This window comes from Scardinius erythrophthalmus, assembly GCF_964197995.2.
Source record: "Scardinius erythrophthalmus genome assembly, chromosome: 11".
Lineage (NCBI taxonomy): Eukaryota > Metazoa > Chordata > Actinopteri > Cypriniformes > Leuciscidae > Scardinius > Scardinius erythrophthalmus.
In genome coordinates this window covers 12,620,229-12,640,872 of record NC_138231.1, presented here as the reverse complement: position 1 = coordinate 12,640,872, position 20,644 = coordinate 12,620,229, and the positions used below count along the sequence as shown (strand labels likewise).

Sequence of the window (20,644 nt, the reverse complement as noted above, 5' to 3'; positions counted from 1 at the left end):
GAAAAACGTGTATCAATGCAACTTGTTTTTAGCTTTGCCTTATAAATATAGCTCGTTACCTATAAATATAGCTCGTTACCGAACTACTACCAACAGTACTACCAAACAAAGTATATTTTAAACTTTACCAGTATCGATATGCTAGCTTGATAGTGAGTACTAAAAGAAATTTCTTATTTGTTTATATTTATAGTGACTCCTTCCTCTCCACTCGTCTCAGGTAAATAATGCGTCTTCCAGCTGAGCCTGAGCGTTTGGCGTCGCGCGTTCATGTGTTTTGGGGGCGTGGCTTTGGAAGGAGCCCAGAAGGGAGGGGGTGGAGTGAATGGAAATAATGAGCTGTGTTTACAACAGTCGTGAGAGGTCTACAGACACTCGATTTTTATACTCTCTTTTTCAGAGTACTTACATTTTAATTATGTATTGGTATATAAAGACAGTTTAAACAAATTTGGAATGGTTTTTTTTTTTAGAAAAATCCTACCTACCCTGCCTTTAATAAATGGAATATGAAATATGACTTTTACATATAAAAAACACAATGGAATATGAAATATGACTTTTACATATAAAAAACACACTTAGACACTCATTTCCCCCTTTTCTCTTCTTCTCTTAAACTGCGTCCGAAATCAAATACTGCTCTACTAATATAGTATGCGAAAACAGAACACTAAAAGAGTAGTATTTCCGAATACATAGTATTCTGAAGTGCGCATTCGATGGACACTTTACTATCCATGGGAGGGGCCATGGGAGGAGATTTATGAATTGAAGTGATGCAACTGACGCTGGTAGGTCACGTGACAGTAACAACATGGCGGATGTAGTACGTTTGAATTTCGTTCATACTACCCATATTCATTCTATATAGAGCGTATTTTTTTAAATGTCGCATAGAAAATTCAACTTCAAGTACGCGATTTCGGACGCAGCATTAGTCTTTTCTTCTACTTTAAACTCACATATGTATGTCTTGGTCCTCTTGCAGCAGTTGAAACAGACTGGGCCGTCTCACGCAGCACCGAGCTCAGACCAGCAGCAGGAGCTGATGCGCGTGCGGGCAGAGCTGGAGAAGAAGAGCGTACAGTACGAGGAGGAGTTGTCTCGCCGGGAAACACTCCACAGCACTGAGCTGAAGGGCCTCAAGAACTTGCTACGTGATGCCGAGGGTCAACACCTCACACTCCAGAAAGAGATTCTCATGCTTAAAGACAAAGTGGAGAAAACCCGCAGAGAAAGGTACATGTATAACTATATCAAAATTCATTCTTTCCATCATGTAATTATTCAGCTGTTGGCACACTCAGCCTTCGCACAAGCAGATATTTACAGCTTTTCTTGTCTGCTGCCCACTTACACAGAAAGGCCAAACTGAAGGACCAGAGAAATGGCGTTTAGAGGCATAAATCTGAATTTGAATGTATTGATTAGAATAACCAACTGTGTGGTCTGCGAATTGTTCATGGTCATGATATTTGAAGATGAAATCACCAGCTTTTCTTGAGCAACCAATGTGAACCTGTGGATTTGTTTCTTTACATTGAATCGTTTGTGTTAAAAAGCTCCATGGTAGCAGAATGTAGCTGTACTGCAAACTTCATCATGTTCAATATTGTGTTTGCAATAGCCAAACTGAGCGAGAGGAGTTTGAAACAGAGAACAAGCAGAAGTACGAGAGGGAGAGAGCCCATCTGACAGACGATAACAAGAAGCTTACAAGTGAAGTGGAGAAGGTGAGATCTGGATCACTCTCAAAAACACATTTGCCAATGTTCATGATATTCATTAGCCTGTGTCTCTTTCATCACAAAAAGTATACATCAAATCCTGTCTGAAATTCCCCCTTCGCCTTTGGCACCCTCTCCACAAATCCGCTAACATTCCTAGAGAGAGATTGTAACCACACACACTTAAACAAAATTGCTTCTTGGCTCAGCCACTGTTTACTTTGGACCGCGAGGTAAAATCGGAATCAGCCAGTCAAATAATTCTGCAAGTTTGGACATATCAGATATTAAAGGGCTCCTTATTTTTGGTGGCATGGATATTAAACATTATTCATTTCGTAAAAATACCTGGAAACCCAAAACACAAAGGCAGTTTAAAACAATAGCGCAGCCGGCCAGGGCTGTCATGTCAAATGCCAGATTGGATGGGGTTTCGAAACATAAGCAAGAATGATGGCATTTGGAAGGAATTGAACCAGGATGTAAAATGCCTGAATAAAGTCACATTCCAATAAAAAGAACACTACAGAAGTTTTGTATAGACTTGCCGTAACAAAGTATGTTTGCTTCCTGTCTTTTGGACAACGTTCAGTTTCCTACAGAACAAAGAACCGATAAAAGCTAGAGAGGTTGATCAAGGATGGGATAAACTACAAAATGTGCTATTACTTTTCTAATCACCCAGACGATAAAACAAGCAGAAAAATGCTATAGATTTATTCTTCAGGATGGAGTTTTCCAATTTCAAGAGCCTTGTGACTGAGCTCTTTTGACTGGGCCAGTGAGGAACAATCTAGCAAACAACCAAACAACATTTCTATTTTCATTTGTTTTTTTAAGCATCCAACATTGCCACAAAATGGTGAGACCACACATATCAACTACTGAAACTAGATAAATTTAGTTTGCGGATTTCTTTTGAAGGCTTTCTATTTTTCGTTTTTTTTTTTAAGTTTAAGTTTAAGTTTAAATGGATTTTAATGGTTTCAGTTAACAATAACAACACTGATAACAATGACAACCACCTTAACCACTTAGCAATGGCTGTCTTATCCATCCAATCTCCATCTGTCTGCTTCCTCCCATCGTTACTCTTCTTTCTCTTTGTGGTCTCTTTTTCTCTCTTCAGCTGAACTCGATGTATGAGCAGCTCAGCAGTAGTCACAGGCAGCTGGAGGAGGAGATGAGAGAGTTGGCTGATAAGAAGGAAAGCGTTGCCCACTGGGAGGCCCAGATAACTGAGATCATCCAGTGGTGAGTGGAGCCCCCTACCTACAGCCACTTGCCATCACACCTTCAGAGAAAGACATTATGATGGTGACCTTTACCCAGATCTGCATGGCTGTGCAGATTCACATCATGCAGATGATGCAGATCAAGTGGCCATCTTGTGACCATTCATCACTTTTCAAATTTAAATAAGAACACAGATTTTATGCTTCATTTCGAGGTTAAGCTGAACTAAGCTGATCTGTGCAGGGTGAGCGACGAGAAGGATGCTCGTGGTTACCTCCAAGCTCTGGCCACAAAAATGACAGAGGAGCTTGAAGGGCTCAGGAACACAAGCTTGGGAGCTAGAGGAACGGTGAGACACACGCACACATCAGATAAGGATAAAACGCATATCCTCTTATTCCTGCTCTTCTGATGTGGTGGGTCTCTCTCGCTTTGTCAGGACATGCCGTGGAAGATGAGGCGCTTTGCTAAGCTTGACATGTCTGCGCGTCTGGAGCTGCAGTCTGCGCTGGATGCCGAGATCAGAGCCAAACAGTCCATCCAGGACGAGCTTAACAAAGTCAAAGCCTCCAGCATTGCCACGGAATGGTGAGGCCACACACATCAACATAGTTCTGCTCAACTCTACTGAAACCACAGAGATTTTATTTGCTGATTTGATTTAAAGTCTAATGTTAGTTCGTTTTTTCAGCTCAACGTACATTTGTTTCACCCTTTATGTGAATAGTTTTGATATTTTTTTATTTGGTGAAATGGCTGAACTTAGTTTAATTTGTTCACACTTTCTTCTCGAATGAGGTGAAATTTAAATAGAGTGACATAGTTTTCCGGTCTGTTATTTTTGTCTCACAGCAAATTGCAAGAATCCGATAGTAGAAACCAGGAGCTGCTGGCGGAAATTGAGAGGCTGAGGAAGGAGACAGAGGAGCTGAGGCTGAGAAGAGGTAACAATCTGTTTTATTTAGTCATTTATTAGTTTTTTTTAATACAGCATTAATTCATTTTTATTGCAGTTTAGAGTAATTTTGTACTTCAACTCATTTTTGTTTAAGTTTTGTTTATTTTATTCTATATCTGCCTTATTTCAATTAACAAAAATGAATTTAGGTAACAATAAACATCACGGGTGACAATTAGATATCCACATGATCTGTGCAGCATTGCTTTTCACAGTGTCTCATGCTAACAACAGTTCTGGCTTTGTGGAATTTAAATAGATCTTTTAATAAGATTCTGTCATTTGTAGGTGTGAAGCATCAGGATTCACAGAATTCCTTCTTGGCATTCCTCAATGCGCCCACTTCTGCTCTGGATCAGTTTGATGTAAGTTTGAGAAGTTTGAGAACATCTGCATAGAAGGTCGCTCTGGTTTCCAAATAAATCATTTTCATCATTCTTCTTTAGTTTTTTTTTTTTCCTGTTTGTTTTCTGTATTCTTCTGAAACCTCCTGATCTGTTTTATTATTTCCTGTTTTTTTCTTCTGTCATAATGTGTATGGTTATTGTTTTTGCTTTTTTTCATTCTATTGCCAATCAGGACTCATTTTCTTCCTCTTCATCTTCTTTAGTTGAATTTTGGGAAGATGTAAGTTCTCCTTCAGCCATGTTATAGTGCAATGTCTTTTTACATCATTCATTTTACACATTTAAAAGCAGAAAAAACAAAAGCCCTACTCCCGTTATGAAACTCAAGTCAAGTCAAGTCAAGTTTATTTATATAGCGCTTTTCACAACACAGGTTGTATCAAAGCAGCTTCACAGTAATAAATTAGAACAATACATCAATGTTTGTTTCTAGTGGAACGTCTACGTTTGGTAATGCTGATCAATAGTATCGTTGATTGATTAATTCAATTAAATATCCCCAAATATCCCCAACTGAGCAAGCCAAAGGCAACAGTGGCAAGGAACCGAAAAACTCCATCAGGTGACCTAATGGAGAAAAAAAAAAAAACCTTGGGAGAACCCGGGCTCAGTCGGGGGCCAGTTCTCCTCTGGCGTTTATGAACTAGAGGTCGGATTTAACTGTAGGATTAAAAGTATTATATGAATGCCTGGCTGAAGAGATGCGTCTTTAATCTAGTTTTAAACTGGGAGAGCGAGTCTGAGCAACGAACAGTATCCGGAAGACTATTCCAGAGTTTTGGTGCTAAATGTGAAAATGCTCTCCCTCCTTTGGTGGACCTAGATATCCTAGGTATGACCAAAAGCCTCGAATTTAGTGACCTTAAAGAGCGCGATGGATTATAGGGCGATAGAAGATCCGTTAAATAGACTGGAGCTAAGCCGTTTAGGGCTTTATAAGTCAGTAGCAATACCTTGTAATTAATACGGGACTTTATAGGTAACCAATGTAGAGATGATAAAATCGGTGTTATATGATCATATTTTCTTGATCTAGTTAGAACTCTAGCGGTGGCATTTTGGACTAACTGTAGCTTGTTTATTGAGGATGCAGGACAACCGGCTAATAACGCATTACAGTAATCTAGTCTCGAGGTCATGAATGCATGAACTAACTTTTCTGCATCAGAAACAGATAGCATAACTCCTACAGAAATAATATCAGAAAACAACATAAAACTCATTGAACTCACTTTGACATTAGCATGTTACCAAGCTAATAGCACAATACTCAAATAAGCATAAAAATATACAGTACAGACAAATTGGGAAATAAAGTAATTTTTTCACTACTCAAATCTTTTGATTGATATTGATTTCAGGATTGAATTCAATATTGAACTGTTTTTACACTCTACCGATATCATCTTTTTCTTATCTGATCCTACATCCACCTCAGTCTCTTTGGTAGTGACTCCTTGGAGTTCTTTGATGTGAAGTGATTTCTTTGTGCATGTAAACTATACTCAGAAATCCATCCACAGATTAGACGTGTTCTTACATGCCCTCATTCCCTTCCCTCCGTTTTCCTGCCTGCCATCCCAGGCCTTTATCCTATCCAGCTGACATTGCACATGAAGTTTGACTCTCTTCTCATCTTCTTTCTCTCTCCATATGAAGCGGTCACCCTCTTTTGGTCTCGGAAGCAAAACCAGACGTGTAAGACCCACTTTTGTCCTGCGTCACAGTAAAATCCCCCTATCATATTGTTTTTCTCCTGTGGTTGTGATGGCTTGTTTTGCAAACTGCATCGGTGGCAGCTGATTGTGGTGATATCTGTATTGCATGAGACCTTTGATGCTTAAATGCATCTGAAATGTGTTTGGGAAACTTCCTTTCATCTATCCACATGCATATCATATGAATATACTTCAGAGAAACTGGGTTTCTGTCTGGGTTGGTTAATTAAACTTGGTGGTTTATTTTCCATACCATGTGCTTTTATAGTACATTTCAAAAGCCCTTTTAAATGGAAAGCTATAGAATTCATTTACATGGCTCAATATATGGATTTAATTTTAACTTTTGCTCATGTATAAAGATTATAAAGACAAAAATAAGTTTGTTTACTTAAAAATGAACATTTTCTCATAATTTACTCTCCCTCAAGATGATGCTTACTTTCTTCCTTGGTTCACAGAAGAAGAGTAAGAGTTTGTACTCTCCTCTTTTTCATACAAAGACTGTCAAACTCCAAAAAGCTATAGGATAGCTTTGTATATGAGGAAAAGGGGAAGTACACTACCATTCAAATGTTTGGGGTCGGTAAGATATATTTTTATTCAGCAAGGATGCATTGAATTTTAAATGGATCAAAACTGACAGTAAAGACATTTAATATGGTACAAAAGATTTGGAGTTTTGTTGGCTGAACAAACAAGAGTTGGCTGAAAGATCACGGTTTCCACAAAAATTTTAAGCAGTATAGATGTTTTCAACCTTGATGATTATATTAGAATAATTTCTGAAGGATCATGTGACACTGAAGACTGGATGAATGACTGCTGAAAATTCAGATTTATCATCACAGGATAAATTACATTTGAAAATGTATTATAATAGAAAACATTTACTTTAAATTGTAATAATTTTTCACAATTGTACGGTTTTACTGTATTTTTGATCAAATAAATGCAGCTTTGATGAGCATAAGAAGAGACTTCATTAACAAATCTTACCAACCTCAAACTTTTGAGCAGTAGTGTAATTGTTTGTTGAAGAGTTATACAGAAGTCATACAGGTTTGCAAAGACATGATGCGGAGTAAATGATGAAAGAATTTTCATTTGAGTGAACTAATCTTTTACAGATCACTTTAATGTAAGACCCTCATAAAGTGTGGATATGGTTTCCATATAGTTCCTTGGGTTTGTGTTTCTGCCCTTCATTCTGTCTTGCATGTATAGTTGGTGTGTGGTCTCTGTGTAGTGGAAATATTGTGCCTTTACTCATTGGTTTGGAGCCTGGTTGCACATGCTTTGTTCTGCTTAGAGGGTGTAATTCCAGTAAAAGTGTTATTGTCATGACAAGCTTTATGGGCTTAATGTATCGCTTTGAGTGTGTTTCGCTCTGCATGGTGGCATGTTCTTCTGATGTCACAGTCTGTGCCATATGACACCTTTAGTAAAGATAATTATCATCTTTTTGCTTCTTAGCTTGACTCAGCAGATTTCACTCCCTCCAACACTCCATCAAGAGATGAAGACTCAAGATCTCGCCGCATATCACGCTCACGGTCCCCGTCCACCACCAGTGACATGGAGCCTATTGAGGTATCATTTGGACTCTTAAAGGGATAGTCCACCCAACTATGAAAATCCTATTAGGATTTACTCACTCTCTTGTCATTCCAAACCAATATGCTATTTTTTTCTGTGAAGCACAAAAGCAGATGTACTGGCCAATCTTTTCCATAAATAAAGTGATCCAGCCTGTATCCGGCATTTAACGTTTATGCTTTTGTGTTGCACAGTCATACAGGTTTGGAACGACGTGAATTTGTACTCATTACTTTAACTCTTACCATGACCTTTGTTTATATAATAAAATGCACTGATATGTTAATGTATCCTTCTCATAGTTGATTGACCATACGTCACGTAGTCTTCAGACTCCAACAGGCAGATCAGGCTATGGAAGCTTGGGACACTCATCACCTAAGGTAACACAAGGGATTTAGGCCACAAAATCTGGGCGATGTGCCGATATCTGACTATTTACGTTATCTGTACAATGTGTCAACCTGTATAGATTACACTACCATAAAAAAAAAAAAAAAATATATATATATATATATATATTATTTTATATTCCTGTAATTTTCAGCGGCCATTACTCCAGTCTTCAGTGTCTCATGATCCTTCAGAAATCATTCTAATATGCTGATTTGGTGCTCAAGAAACATTTCTTATTATTATCAATGTTGAAAACAGTTCTGCTACTTAATATTTTAGTGGAAAACACAATACGTTGGTTTTAGGATTCTTTGATGAAAGGGTTAGCACTTATTTGAAATGGAATTCTTAATGTAATGCATAAAGTATTAATTTCTTGCAAAATATTTTTTATGCTGTAATGATTGTTCTGTGCTATATGTGTCGCAGAACTTCTTTAAGTATTAATATTAGCAGATTATCCCAAAAAAACTTTTTTTTTTCATGAATTTCCAGCAAAAACAACTGTATTGTAATATATACTGTTACTGTGATATAAAAGGACTTGTATTGTGTGCTGTAGGAATTTTGTCCAACACTCCTATTAAGCATTTGTCTATTTCAATTGGGACACCTATGGAAATGGTTTAATTACATTGCTGATTTTCTCTGCTCCACAGCCCAAGGCACACCAGTTTATTGTGAAGTCCTTCACCATTCCCACAAAATGTAATCAGTGCACCTCTCTCATGGTGGGACTTCTCCGTCAGGGCTGCGCCTGTGAAGGTGAGGACAACACCAGAGAAATGAAAGCTGGATGTGATATGTGAATATGACAACAGTGAATATGACATTTTTAGTTTTCGAGATGATCAAACCTGTACAACTTTATTTATTCAGAGGAACGCATAAGGATAACCAGTATAATCCTTTAAAATTTTCCCTTTTGTGTTCCATTGAAGAAATAGTCATTCCAGTTTGGAATAAAATAAGGGCGAACCTTTCCTTTCATATTGGTTTATTAAATGTGCCCCAATCCCAGGATGCCTTATTGACTGAATGCTCTGTAATACTCCGTGCCTGTGTCCTCCATCTCTCCTTACAGTCTGCAACTTCTCCTGTCACGTCACCTGTGCTGATAAAGCCCCCTCTGTGTGCCCCGTCGCACCTGACCAAACAAAGGGCAAATTAGGAATTGATGCTCAGAGGGGCATTGGGACTGCATATGAGGGACATCTTAGGGTAAGATTTGTTTTGCTCTTCATATATTCTTCACTGTTTGCTTTGCTGTTTTTATTTATGGTCATCTGAATTATACACATACTACCTTTCCCATTGTTGTTTGTTTGTCACAATTAGCCACAATTTCTTTTTTGGCTGCCTTGAAATGGAGATTCGTCTGTCTTTTCCAGGTGCCAAAGCCCACAGGGGTGAAAAGGGGATGGCAGAGGGTATGGGCAGTGGTTTGTGACTTCAAACTCTTCCTGTATGAGCTTGGAGAAGGGAAAGGTGCCCAGCCTGGTGTCATAGTTAACCAGGTCATTGACATGAGGTGAGCGAGGTGTTCATTCAAATGTGATGCTCGAATATTTAAGTCAAATATTTCATGAAATATTTCAATATATTGCGCTTGACTCTCTATCCTGAGCAGGGATGAAGAGTTTTCCGCCAGCTCGGTTCTGGAGTCTGATGTCATTCATGCTAACAAGAAGGATATCCCCTGTATTTTTAGGGTAAGAGCATACATGCACTTTGTTTCTATTTTATTCAAATAGAAATCTTTTGTAACATTATAAATGTCTTTATTGCCATCAATTGAATAAATCCTAGCTGAATAAAAGTATTAATCTAATTATTATAATTCTTTTTACTTACACCAAACCTTTGAACATTAGTGCATAGTCTACCTTGAGAAAAGTAATTTGATTTTCTTTTTGAACTTGGAATTTTCTTTAAGGCTTTGTTATCAAATATTGTACAGGGAGAGACTGATATGAACAACAGTATTTAAAAAAAAAGTGCTTAAAAATATTTATTTAGAATATTACTGCAATATAATTATTATATATTATATACTTGTTGTTATTGAAAATGAGCAAGAAGGTGGCTGGCGTACACTGGATTCAGTCCAGACTACAAAAGTCTATCAAAACATTTTTTTATTTTATGGATTGCATCGTGCAAAAAGTGCAAAGTGAATTAAAAACAAATGGACAGGAGCAGACGTTTCAGCACATTGCTGTCTTCAGTGCTCCAGGAGTGTGCTGAAACGTCTGTTCCTGTCCATTTGTTTTTAATTCACTTTGCACTTTTTGCACGATGCAATCCATAAAATAAAATAAAAAAAAATTTTATTCATACATTTTTTTTTTTTTCGTTTTCCATATTCCCTTGGCTCAACGCACCTGAAGAACAAGGATTTTTTGTCAGTTTAGAGCGCAACAATTTCTTCTAGTTTTCATAATTGTTGTTATTGCCATAGAAAAGCTAAATAAAGTAACTACACATTTTGTCTAAATTGAGTTCTAGCAAAAATCAGATCTCTAAAACTTTGGCCTGTCTTGTGACAGTCTGCCATTCTTCTCAGTTCAAGTGTTGTAGGGCAGAATAGTAGTTTATTTCTGTGCTAAATTCTTCACTTTCATCATTCATCACCACACAATAATTGTGATTTTCTTCAAAATATCACAGATCAAATAATAGCAACCAGGTGATTATGTAATGATCATGACTGGACTCACTATAGCCTTATGCAGAGTTTCGTTATTTAATTTAAAGACATTTTTGAATTGCCTTATATGCAGTGCTATCCATTCATTCCACAGGTAACAGCATCTCAGCTGTCCGCCTCCCCGAGTCAGAAGACGTGCATCCTGATCCTGGCCGACAACGAGCAAGAGAGGACGAAGTGGGTGTGCGCTCTGAACGAGCTGCAACGCATCCTGAGGAAAAACAAGCTGAAGGAGCGTTTCGTCTACGTGCCTAAAGAAGCCTACGACAGCACGCTTCCTCTCATCAAAACCACCCAAACTGCTGCTATTATAGGTACAGAGACTCACAAAACTCTTGTTAGATCAACACAATGTTAAAGACCAAATAGTGATTCCCTTATCTAGTGTTTAACCAAAAATGTTTGATTGTGTCTAGATCATGAGCGGGTTGCTTTGGGGAATGAGGAGGGCCTGTTCGTCATCCACGTCACCAAAGATGGTAAAACTTCAATCTTTAATCCTTTTACTTCTTCATTGTCTATTAAACTTGGTTGTGTGGTTTAGTGGTCAAAAATCTGGACTGGTAACTGAAAGATTGTTGACTCAAACCCAAGAAATGCTGATAAATGAGCTACCAGGTTGCTTCAGGGTAATAAGTTTACTTAGAAATTACTGTAATTTCCAAATGTTAAAAACATTGACATGCTCTCCATCATTTTGACAGGAAAAATGGGTCTATTGCATTGGAATGCTAGACGTTTATTTAATTTTTGGGAAAATGAAAACAGCAGATTAAAATGGAGCACGACTGAAAATTTTGATCTCAGAGGCTGGACCAAAAATAACCATTATCTGTCATTTTGACAGACTGAGTAAACCTTTCATTGGATAAAAGCAGCAAAATAATGTTTTTTCCCCCTATTTTTCTCTATTTGTTAGAGCAGTCATACATTACAAATCTATTAAAGGTTGTAAACTATCAAAATGAATGATTTGTTAGATTTCAAAGTTCTTTCTTGGCTTTGTGACACTTTGTTATGCTTTTTTAACAGTAGTCCGCTATCGTTGTTGAACCGCATACACATTTAAACTGAAGTAACAGATGCAAGACAAACATCCACTGAACATTTTTGTTCTTTCTGCTAGAAATCGTTCGCGTGGGTGATATTAAGAAAGTGCATCACATAGAACTGATGCCCACAGAGCACCTCCTGGCCGTCATCTCGGGCAGGAACCGACAAGTGTGTCTGGTCCCCATGGCGGGGCTCGACGGGAAGGAGATTGACAAGATTAAGGTGGCAGATACTAAAAACTGCCAGGCGCTGGTGTCCGGTGTGGTGCGCAATGGTGTCTGCTTCTGCCTCGCCATTAAACGGCAGATCACCTGCTTCGAAATTAACAAGAGCAAATCCCGCCACTGCCATCTCGGGGACTTACAAGTACAGTATTCAAAACCTCTTTTTTCTGATCAAGTATATTCAGGTGTAATTAGTGTTCATACTCATTAGATCGCAAAGATTGTCTTTGCTAGCACACACAGCAACATCAACAGCCCTTTCTAAATCTCAGGCTCCAGGAACTATCCAGTGGATGGCGCTGTTCAGCCAGCAGTTATGTGTAGGCTACCAAGCGGGCTTCATGCGGTACAGTTTGCATGGAGAAGCCCCTCCGGCCAGCTTACTCCATCCAGATGACCCCACATTGGCGTTTATTAAGGCTGAAAACCTGGATGCCCTTTGCGCAGTGGAAATCTCCAATAAAGAAATGCTGCTCTGCTTCAGCAAAATTGCAGTGTACGTGGACACACATGGCAGACGCTCGCGCCAGCAGGAGCTGATGTGGCCCGCGACGCCCACCGCCTGCTGTGAGTACTGAGTGGAGAGACGTTAATCTTCTGCTTAAACGGTGTGGCAGTGAAAAGGTTTGTTTGGATTGACCTTGTGGCTGTTTTATATCTCTCAGGCTACAACGCCCCCTACCTGTCAGTCTACAGTGAAAATGCAGTGGATGTGTTTGATGTGAACACTACGGAATGGATTCAGACCATTCCTCTCAAAAAGGTTTGCTTTTTTTCAATTTCAGAAAAGTTTTAAATATTAAATTATAAGAAATTATAAGAAACTGTTGCACACCTGAATGGTTGCAGCTGGGTGCATTTAACACAGGAAATAATATATATACAATACCATTCAAAATGATAAATTGAATGAAACATTTTTGATAAAAAACTTTTATTTAGCCAGAACACATTAAATTTATTAAAAGTGACTGTAAAGACTTTTACATTGTTAGAATCCTGAAAAAAAAACACATATATATATCACGGTTTCCACAAAAATATTAAGCAGCACATTACATTTTAAAATATAATATATATTATAATTATAATCTTTGAATATTATTGTTTTTACTGTATTTTTAATCAAATAAATGCAGCCTTGCTGAGCATTGGAGATTTATTTAAAAATAATTTTTTACCAGCTCTACACATTGCTGAAGCTTGTAAAAATATATATATTTGTAAATATTATTCAAAATAAATATGCTAAGTAGATTTATATTTCATAAATATTTCAAGTACGTGCAATTTTAAACATTCTCTCAGATAACCAGTGTTAATAAATTTTATTCTAAATAAAAATCTAAATTAATACATGTATGTTTAATAAATGTTAATATTTATACCTTCAGAAAAGCAACAGAGTTGACAAAATTGCAGTTTGAGACATTACCATTAGCATTGTGCTCAAAGTTGTGTTTGTCAATTTGTTAATACATTTGTTAACACACAAAAAAATTATAAATATATAAATGCAATAAAGACAAAAATGCTAGATTTAAAAAAAAATATATATTTACTGAAACCATAAATGAGTCATCTTCTGAATGACTAAGTAATCCCAGGATCTCACTGGCTCTGTGCAGGTCCGGCCGTTGAACATGGATGGCTCTTTGAATCTCCTGGGCTTAGAAACGGTCAGACTCATCTACTTCAGAAACAAGACTGCAGGTAACAGCAGTCACTCCATAATTCAGTCAAATGTATAAATCGTGACAATCGTTGGGTGTTGATGTTTCTGCCTTTGGTTTAGTAGTGCCGTTTGAAATAATTAATCGTTCAGATTTGAATAATGTGTCTGATAATGCATTATTTGTATGTGTTTAGAGGGGGACGAACTGGTGGTGCCTGAGGTGTGTGATAACAGCAGGAAGCAGATGGTACGCAACATGAGCAACAAGAGAAGATTCTCATTTCGTATTCCTGAGGAGGAGAGACTGCTGCAGAGGAGGTGATTGACTGACACACACACACACACACACACACACACACACACACACACACACGTTGTGTTTTCATGTTTCATGAGGACTTTCCATGGACATAATTATTTTTATACAGTACAAACTCTATATTCTATACCCTAACCCTACCAATCACAGAATTTTTTTTGCATTTAACATTAAAAAAAACATAATTTAGTCTGATTTATAAGCTGTTTTCCTTATGGGGACCAAAAAAAATAAAAATCCCCACACGGACAAGGATTTCGGATATTGCCATCTTTGTGGGAACATTTTGTGCTCATAATGTAGGGTTTACCTGGACCACACACACACACACACACACACACACACACACATATACACATTTTTGTGTACTACTGTGCTGAAAATGCACTTTTAATTAAACTTTTCATTTAAGTTCATATGACATTTGTTGCTTACTTTTTTAGGTCTGGTTTCAACATCCAACTCATTTCTTAGTTTCAAAATGTCATTATAGTCATTGTAAGGCTATTATATGAACTGGTGTGTTTTGCAGAGAAATGTTGAAAGATCCTGAGAGGAGGAGCAAGCTGATCTCAAATCCTACTAATTTTAACCACGTGGCTCATATGGGGCCTGGAGATGGAATGCAGATCCTCCGAGATCTGCCAATGGTGAGAAGCTCATCTTTTAAAAGAATATTCTGGGTTTAGTACACGTTAAGCTCAGTCAACAGCATTTGTGGCATAATGTTGATTACTACATCCATTTATTTCACTCCTGCTCTATATAAAATGAAAGATAACCATTGCTTCAATTGTAAGTCAGGCACTTGCAATGAAAGTGAAAGGGGGCAATTTGTTAGAGTTGAAATACTAAACTCAACTCAATAGAGTTGTAAACAATATGCATTTTAACACGAAAAATTGCTCACTAACCTTTTATATGCCAATTTACATTTAATGTGTAACTAATAGGGGTGTAATGATACCCTCATGTCACGATTCAATACATATCACGATACTGAACTCACGATACGATATTATTTTGACACTCAAGACTTGTGGTAAAAGGTTAACAAAAAAAGTACTGTTGATTAAAATGCTAAATTTGGTTTTACATTGTGTGTGTAAATGAATAGGCTTGGACTTGGTGCTGGAAACCCAACGCACAGGACAATAGAGACACCAGAATAACAATATTCATGATTCTGAAGCTGAAAATACAGAATTATTTAGACGAATATGCTTGTATTCTGTCACTGGCTAGATATATTTAAAATAATGTAGGCCACCTTTTACTGGTAACATAAGACATTTGGCATTATCAGGATCCACAAATATCTCCCATTGCATTATTATACATTATATTCAACATTATATATAGCAGTTTAATGTAGTGCTGACACTGAAACTCTGAAAACTTGAATTTTTTCACGCACAATAATTTTCATTTTGGGTGAACTATATACAATACATATTGTCATTATCCACGATACATTTTGATGCATTTCTGTATTGCGATATATTGTTACACCACTAGTAACTAATAATGTACATGTCTCACCAGTGTTTTTTTGTGGTAATCAGCATTATCACAAATGCTGTTTATTGAGCTTGGCTTGTATTGAAGTCAGAATATGCTTTTACAACCTCATTTTGCTTTGTATTTGGGTCATTTTGCTTTGTATTCTGGTCATTTATCAAGTCACTGTCATTTTTTTGTTAAATGAATACTTCTATTCAGCAAGGATGCATTACATTGATCAAAAGTAACGGTAAAGACATTTATAAAGATTTCTATTCCGATTAAATGCTGTTCTTTAAACTTTCTATTCATCAAAGAATCCTGAAAAAAAGTATCCAAAAATGTTTCTGCAAAAAAAAGAAATGTTTATTGAGCACCAAATCAGCATATTCAAACAATTTCTGAAGGATCATGTGACACTGTCTTCTCTCTACATTTATTGAAGTGTCATGGGTCATTTATGCATTCTGTATCGATATATGTGTTGATAGCAACATGATATCATAAAGATCATTATATTGAAATCCATAGTTTGTTTTCATCAAGTCATGTTTGTCTCACTCATTCCATGCTTGTGTCACTGTTCTGTGTGTGTGTGTGTGTGTGTGTGTGTGTGGTGTTTCTCTGTGTAACCTGTAGAATGTGCGTGCTCAGGACAATCGTGCTGGGTTCAGTGGATCCGTCAGCATACCATCAATCACCAAAAACCGAGCCGAACCTGGTCGTTCCATGAGCGCAAGCAGTGGTCTAGGAATGCGTAAGTACACACGCGTGGCTGCTGTTATACGTATCAGATTTCCATGCGTTTCATTCCCAACCCACTTCTTTCCTGTCCTCTTTATCAGGGACGTCCTCTCAGAACGGCAGCGCTCTGAGGAGGGAGCTGTCGAGCAGCAGCTACAGCTCGAAACGCCAGACCATGACATCACCTTCAGAGAGCTCGCTGTCGTCAGGAGGGGGGATGGATGTGGGCGAAGCGCCACTCTCTCAGTTTGATAGAGAGGTGAGTCATGATGTAGGAGGAATCAGGACAGTGGTATCTTCATTACCTCATCACATTAATGGCAGATTTGCACTATGCAGGGACGTCACAGCACATGACCAGCAAGCTATAGCATCCGTGATGATTCAACTTGAGCCTTATGCTGACTTCACATGCTATAGGAATTATTGTAAACACGAGTTTCCTCATCGGAAATTGGGCACGATTGACAAGTCTTATTTACGACTGGGAAACTTGGAGATAAGTTGGATGGGCCATAAACTTTAACCATGGTGGAGGAGAAAATTATCACTGCAGTGACGGTTTTATTCATTTGATTAGTTTTTCCATTAACATCTCCATTGCTTTCTCCTGCCGTTAGAATCTTTATGTATATTGACCATTTAATGCAATAAAAATAGCATTTATTTGACCTAAATTACAGAATTTTCAGCAAGCTTGACAATTGCGAATTGACAGAAAGCATGTGTACAATAGCGTGGATAATGTTTATGGTTTTCAATAAATAAGACTGTACATTTCATTTAAAATCTTCAATACATTTTAGAATGTGCAAATAGAAGTCATAATTTCTGATGTTAAGCATGTGAAGTCACATCTTATTATGCACAAACAGTTTTCAGGCAACATGGCCTTGAAAAAACTGTCTACAAAAGTTAGTTTTTGTTCTTTTTTAGGCTCTCTTTTCTCTCATACACCACTTTTATATTTGAAAACACAAAGTCAGAAATGACTGTCAATGACTTGTTGTTGCTACTCAAAAAAGATAATTTATTCTCCCTCATGTCGTTCTAAAACCCGTTTGATTTTTCTGCACACCTTACTTATAAAAACTGCTGGCCCTATCCCTTCCCATGAGGCCTGTAACGGTGGAACACTTCTAATGTCTTTGCCCCAAAGCAGTTAAATGCGCTGTGTTCCCCTCCACCTAGCTTTATCAGTGCTTACTCCACTTTATGCCTGCCGCCCCATTCCACTACATCCAACAATCTCCTTAGCAAACCACCCACCCGCGCCCTTATCTCACCCGCCATCTCCCCATATCTCTGCGCTTTGCGCTCCCTGGCCGCCCCATTCTCCTTCAGCAAGTGTGGAAGCCGTTCTGGCACTCAGTCTGCCCTTTCCTTCTCAGTGGCAGGCGGTATCGCCCTCGGAGAAGACCCCTGATCTGAAAAGGGCTTTAAGGACCCTGCTTAGTAAGATGAAGGTAAACGCCACACGTTTGCAGTGAAACACACACACACACACGCATATACACGCCTGCTGTCATCTGCACACTCGGGCAGCCCTGCAGAGTGCTTTACCCACTGCCCATTTTTGAAGCCCACAGCCTTATCGTCCACTGCCAACAAGTGAAGCAGAGAGCTTCAGTTGGGAATGGCAAGCTTCCATATGCATGTTTCACCTTCATACTGCTCCTGCTGGCCAGCCCCTCTGAAAATGGGAGAAAAAAAGTCATTAAACCAAATGTGTCATTTTTCCGGTAGCTAGGGATAAACATTAACAGTAGAAGAAGACTACGCTTATGTTCTATAGCGCCCCTTGTGGCAAAGCTTTGAATGCAACGTGTGCCATTTGTTGTGAACTTTTTTTTAGCTTGCAGTGTTTGCATTAACGTACTTGTGAAGAGTGTGTTTCAGTTTTAGATTCGTTGCACTGTTTTCTCCAAATCTTTGCTGCAAAGCGTCTTCACAGAGTTGACAACTGCGAACCCCTGGCCCATGAGTGTTTTTGAAGATGAGCACTTGAGTCACTTTATAGTGCCTTGTTCTCAAAAACGCAGCTGGATTGAAGGACCACCCACACTTTTATGTTTTTTAGACATGGCAGTGGCCAATCAGGGAGGCAAATGCAATAGTGTATAATGTAAACTTTCACTTAAAGCAAAAATCATGTAGTTTAGCACATACACATTTGTGCTACTTCCACATTTTGGGTAAGTTAAAGGGATAGTTCACCCAAAAATTCTGTCATCAATTACTCACCTTCATTTCGTTCCAAACCTGTTTGACTTTCTTTCTTCTGCAGAACACAACAGATGTTTTGAAGAATGTTTCAACTGTTTATGTCCATACAATGAAAGTTAGTGGGGTCTAATGTTTTTTGGTGAATTATCCTTTTAAGACTGATTAATATTCTCTTGATGGCGGCATGTTAAATGGTGAACCAAGCATGCCATGTTTACAGAGCCATCCTCTTTTAAAAACTGCTGAAAGCCAGATTCCACTTGACTGGGTTTATTTGCACCTTTACAGGATTTCTTGTGTTCATTGCATGTGTACACTACCGCTCAAAAGCTTGGGGTCAGTGAGAATTATGTTGTTGTTTTTAAAGCAATTAACACTTTTATTCAAAAAGGGCGCATTAAATTTATCAAAATTGACAGTCACATTGTTTTAAAAAAAATATATTTCAAATAAATGCTGTTCTTTTGAACTTTCTATACATAAAAAAAAAAATCCTGAAAAAAACCCATCATGGTTTCCACAAAAATATTAAGCAGTATAACCATTTTCAAAATTTACATGAAATATTAAAAAAAGTTTATTATATATATAATTTTATTATTTTATATATATATATATAATATTATTATTATTATTATTATTATTATTATATATAGTAAAAGAGAAAACCTTTATTTTAAGTTGCAATAATATTTCAAAATATTACAGTTTTTACTTTATTTTTGATCAAATAAATGCAGCTTTACTGACCCAATACATTTTGAAGGGTAGTGTAGTTGAAGGCTTCATATGTCCATTGTCTTCATCTTTTTCCTGTGTTTTTGAAGTAAAACTTTAGACTTAGGCCTGGTTTCACAGACAGAGCTAAGATTAAGTCAGGATTAGGCCTCAGGGAATTTAAGTATCTTTTATAAACTTGTCTTAGAAAAAAACATTACTGGTGTGCATCTTGACACAAAACTATGGAAGCTTGTTTCCACCGCAGAATAAAACATTTTAAAAGATAATTGTGACTTTTTATCTCACAATTTACATCTCGCAATTCTGACTTTTTTTTCTCAGAATTGCAAGATATAAAGTCAGAATTGCAAGATATAAAGTTGCAATTGAGTGTTATGAAGTCAGAATTGTGACATAAACTCACTATTGCGTGTTATAAAGTCAGAATTGCGAGATATAAACTCACAATTGCGAGAAATAAACTCTCAATTCTGACTTTTTTCTGAGTTTATATCTTGCAATTCTTTTCTTAATTTTTTTTTTTATTCTTTAGTAAGCTTTACAAACAGGAAACCAATAACAGCAATACGATATGTTGAAACAAGACTTCACATTGCCCTCATTCCTGAATGTTATAAGTACAAGTCATACATGTTGTACTGAATACGTAAATAAAGACATGTAAACGGATGAATACATAAACGTGAGGAAAGAGAAAAATTAATTAAATTAAATGACTAAGTAAAATTAACTTGATAAGAATGCATACAAATTATACATGCGTATACATGTCATATACCTATATATACACACATACATAAAGATAAACTGTATGTACATATATAATTACACATATGTGCAATACTTATACTTGCACATCCATATATACGTATACACACACATATATACATTCATATCTATTGCCACGCATATTCACACACTCCTACCGTGTGCTTACATACTTGCAACAATCCACTTGATTTACTTTTAGCTTCTGACCAAGGCTGTATCTCAATACTAGTTTTACTTGATCTTAGTGCTGCGTTCGATACTATAGATCACACAATACTCTTAGATCGACTACAAAATTATACTGGTGTTCAAGGACAAGCATTAAACTGGTTCAGATCATACTTATCTGACCGCTACCATTTTGTCTATTTAAATGGAGAAAAATCGATCATAACTTCAGTAAACTATGGAGTGCCGCAGGAATCTGTGTTGGGCCCTCTATTATTCTCAATATATATGATGCCACTTGGAAATGACACTCAAATATATATTTCATCACGGCCGGCTGAAAACACTAAATTATCCAAATTGACAGAGTGTGTTAAAGATATAAAAGATTGGATGACGCGTAATTTTCTTTTATTAAATCCAGACAAGACAGAGGTAATACTTATCGGTTCAAAAAACCGCCCAC

At 37.3% G+C, this 20,644-nt stretch overlaps 1 protein-coding gene across 5 annotated transcripts in view; it reads left to right on the top strand.

Annotated features, from left to right (window-relative positions):
- cdc42bpab (CDC42 binding protein kinase alpha (DMPK-like) b) overlaps window positions 1–20,644 on the top strand; it is a 64,908-nt gene that overhangs the window by 40,628 nt on the left and 3,636 nt on the right. For 2 of the 5 annotated variants that reach the window (XM_081377769.1, XM_081377773.1), the window contains 25 exons: window positions 992–1,242; window positions 1,631–1,736; window positions 2,860–2,984; window positions 3,210–3,315; window positions 3,406–3,554; window positions 3,819–3,910; window positions 4,213–4,289; window positions 5,991–6,029; window positions 7,526–7,642; window positions 7,951–8,031; window positions 8,704–8,809; window positions 9,129–9,265; window positions 9,436–9,575; window positions 9,675–9,756; window positions 10,849–11,068; window positions 11,171–11,233; window positions 11,881–12,173; window positions 12,304–12,598; window positions 12,697–12,794; window positions 13,660–13,744; window positions 13,901–14,024; window positions 14,558–14,675; window positions 16,168–16,285; window positions 16,374–16,531; window positions 17,664–17,738. In XM_081377769.1, the coding sequence (XP_081233895.1) occupies window positions 992–1,242; window positions 1,631–1,736; window positions 2,860–2,984; window positions 3,210–3,315; window positions 3,406–3,554; window positions 3,819–3,910; window positions 4,213–4,289; window positions 5,991–6,029; window positions 7,526–7,642; window positions 7,951–8,031; window positions 8,704–8,809; window positions 9,129–9,265; window positions 9,436–9,575; window positions 9,675–9,756; window positions 10,849–11,068; window positions 11,171–11,233; window positions 11,881–12,173; window positions 12,304–12,598; window positions 12,697–12,794; window positions 13,660–13,744; window positions 13,901–14,024; window positions 14,558–14,675; window positions 16,168–16,285; window positions 16,374–16,531; window positions 17,664–17,738 (3,255 nt within the window). The remainder of the gene's footprint in view (window positions 1–991; window positions 1,243–1,630; window positions 1,737–2,859; window positions 2,985–3,209; window positions 3,316–3,405; window positions 3,555–3,818; window positions 3,911–4,212; window positions 4,290–5,990; window positions 6,030–7,525; window positions 7,643–7,950; window positions 8,032–8,703; window positions 8,810–9,128; window positions 9,266–9,435; window positions 9,576–9,674; window positions 9,757–10,848; window positions 11,069–11,170; window positions 11,234–11,880; window positions 12,174–12,303; window positions 12,599–12,696; window positions 12,795–13,659; window positions 13,745–13,900; window positions 14,025–14,557; window positions 14,676–16,167; window positions 16,286–16,373; window positions 16,532–17,663; window positions 17,739–20,644) is intronic. The other 3 variants (XM_081377771.1, XM_081377770.1, XM_081377772.1) reach the window with 3 other exon arrangements.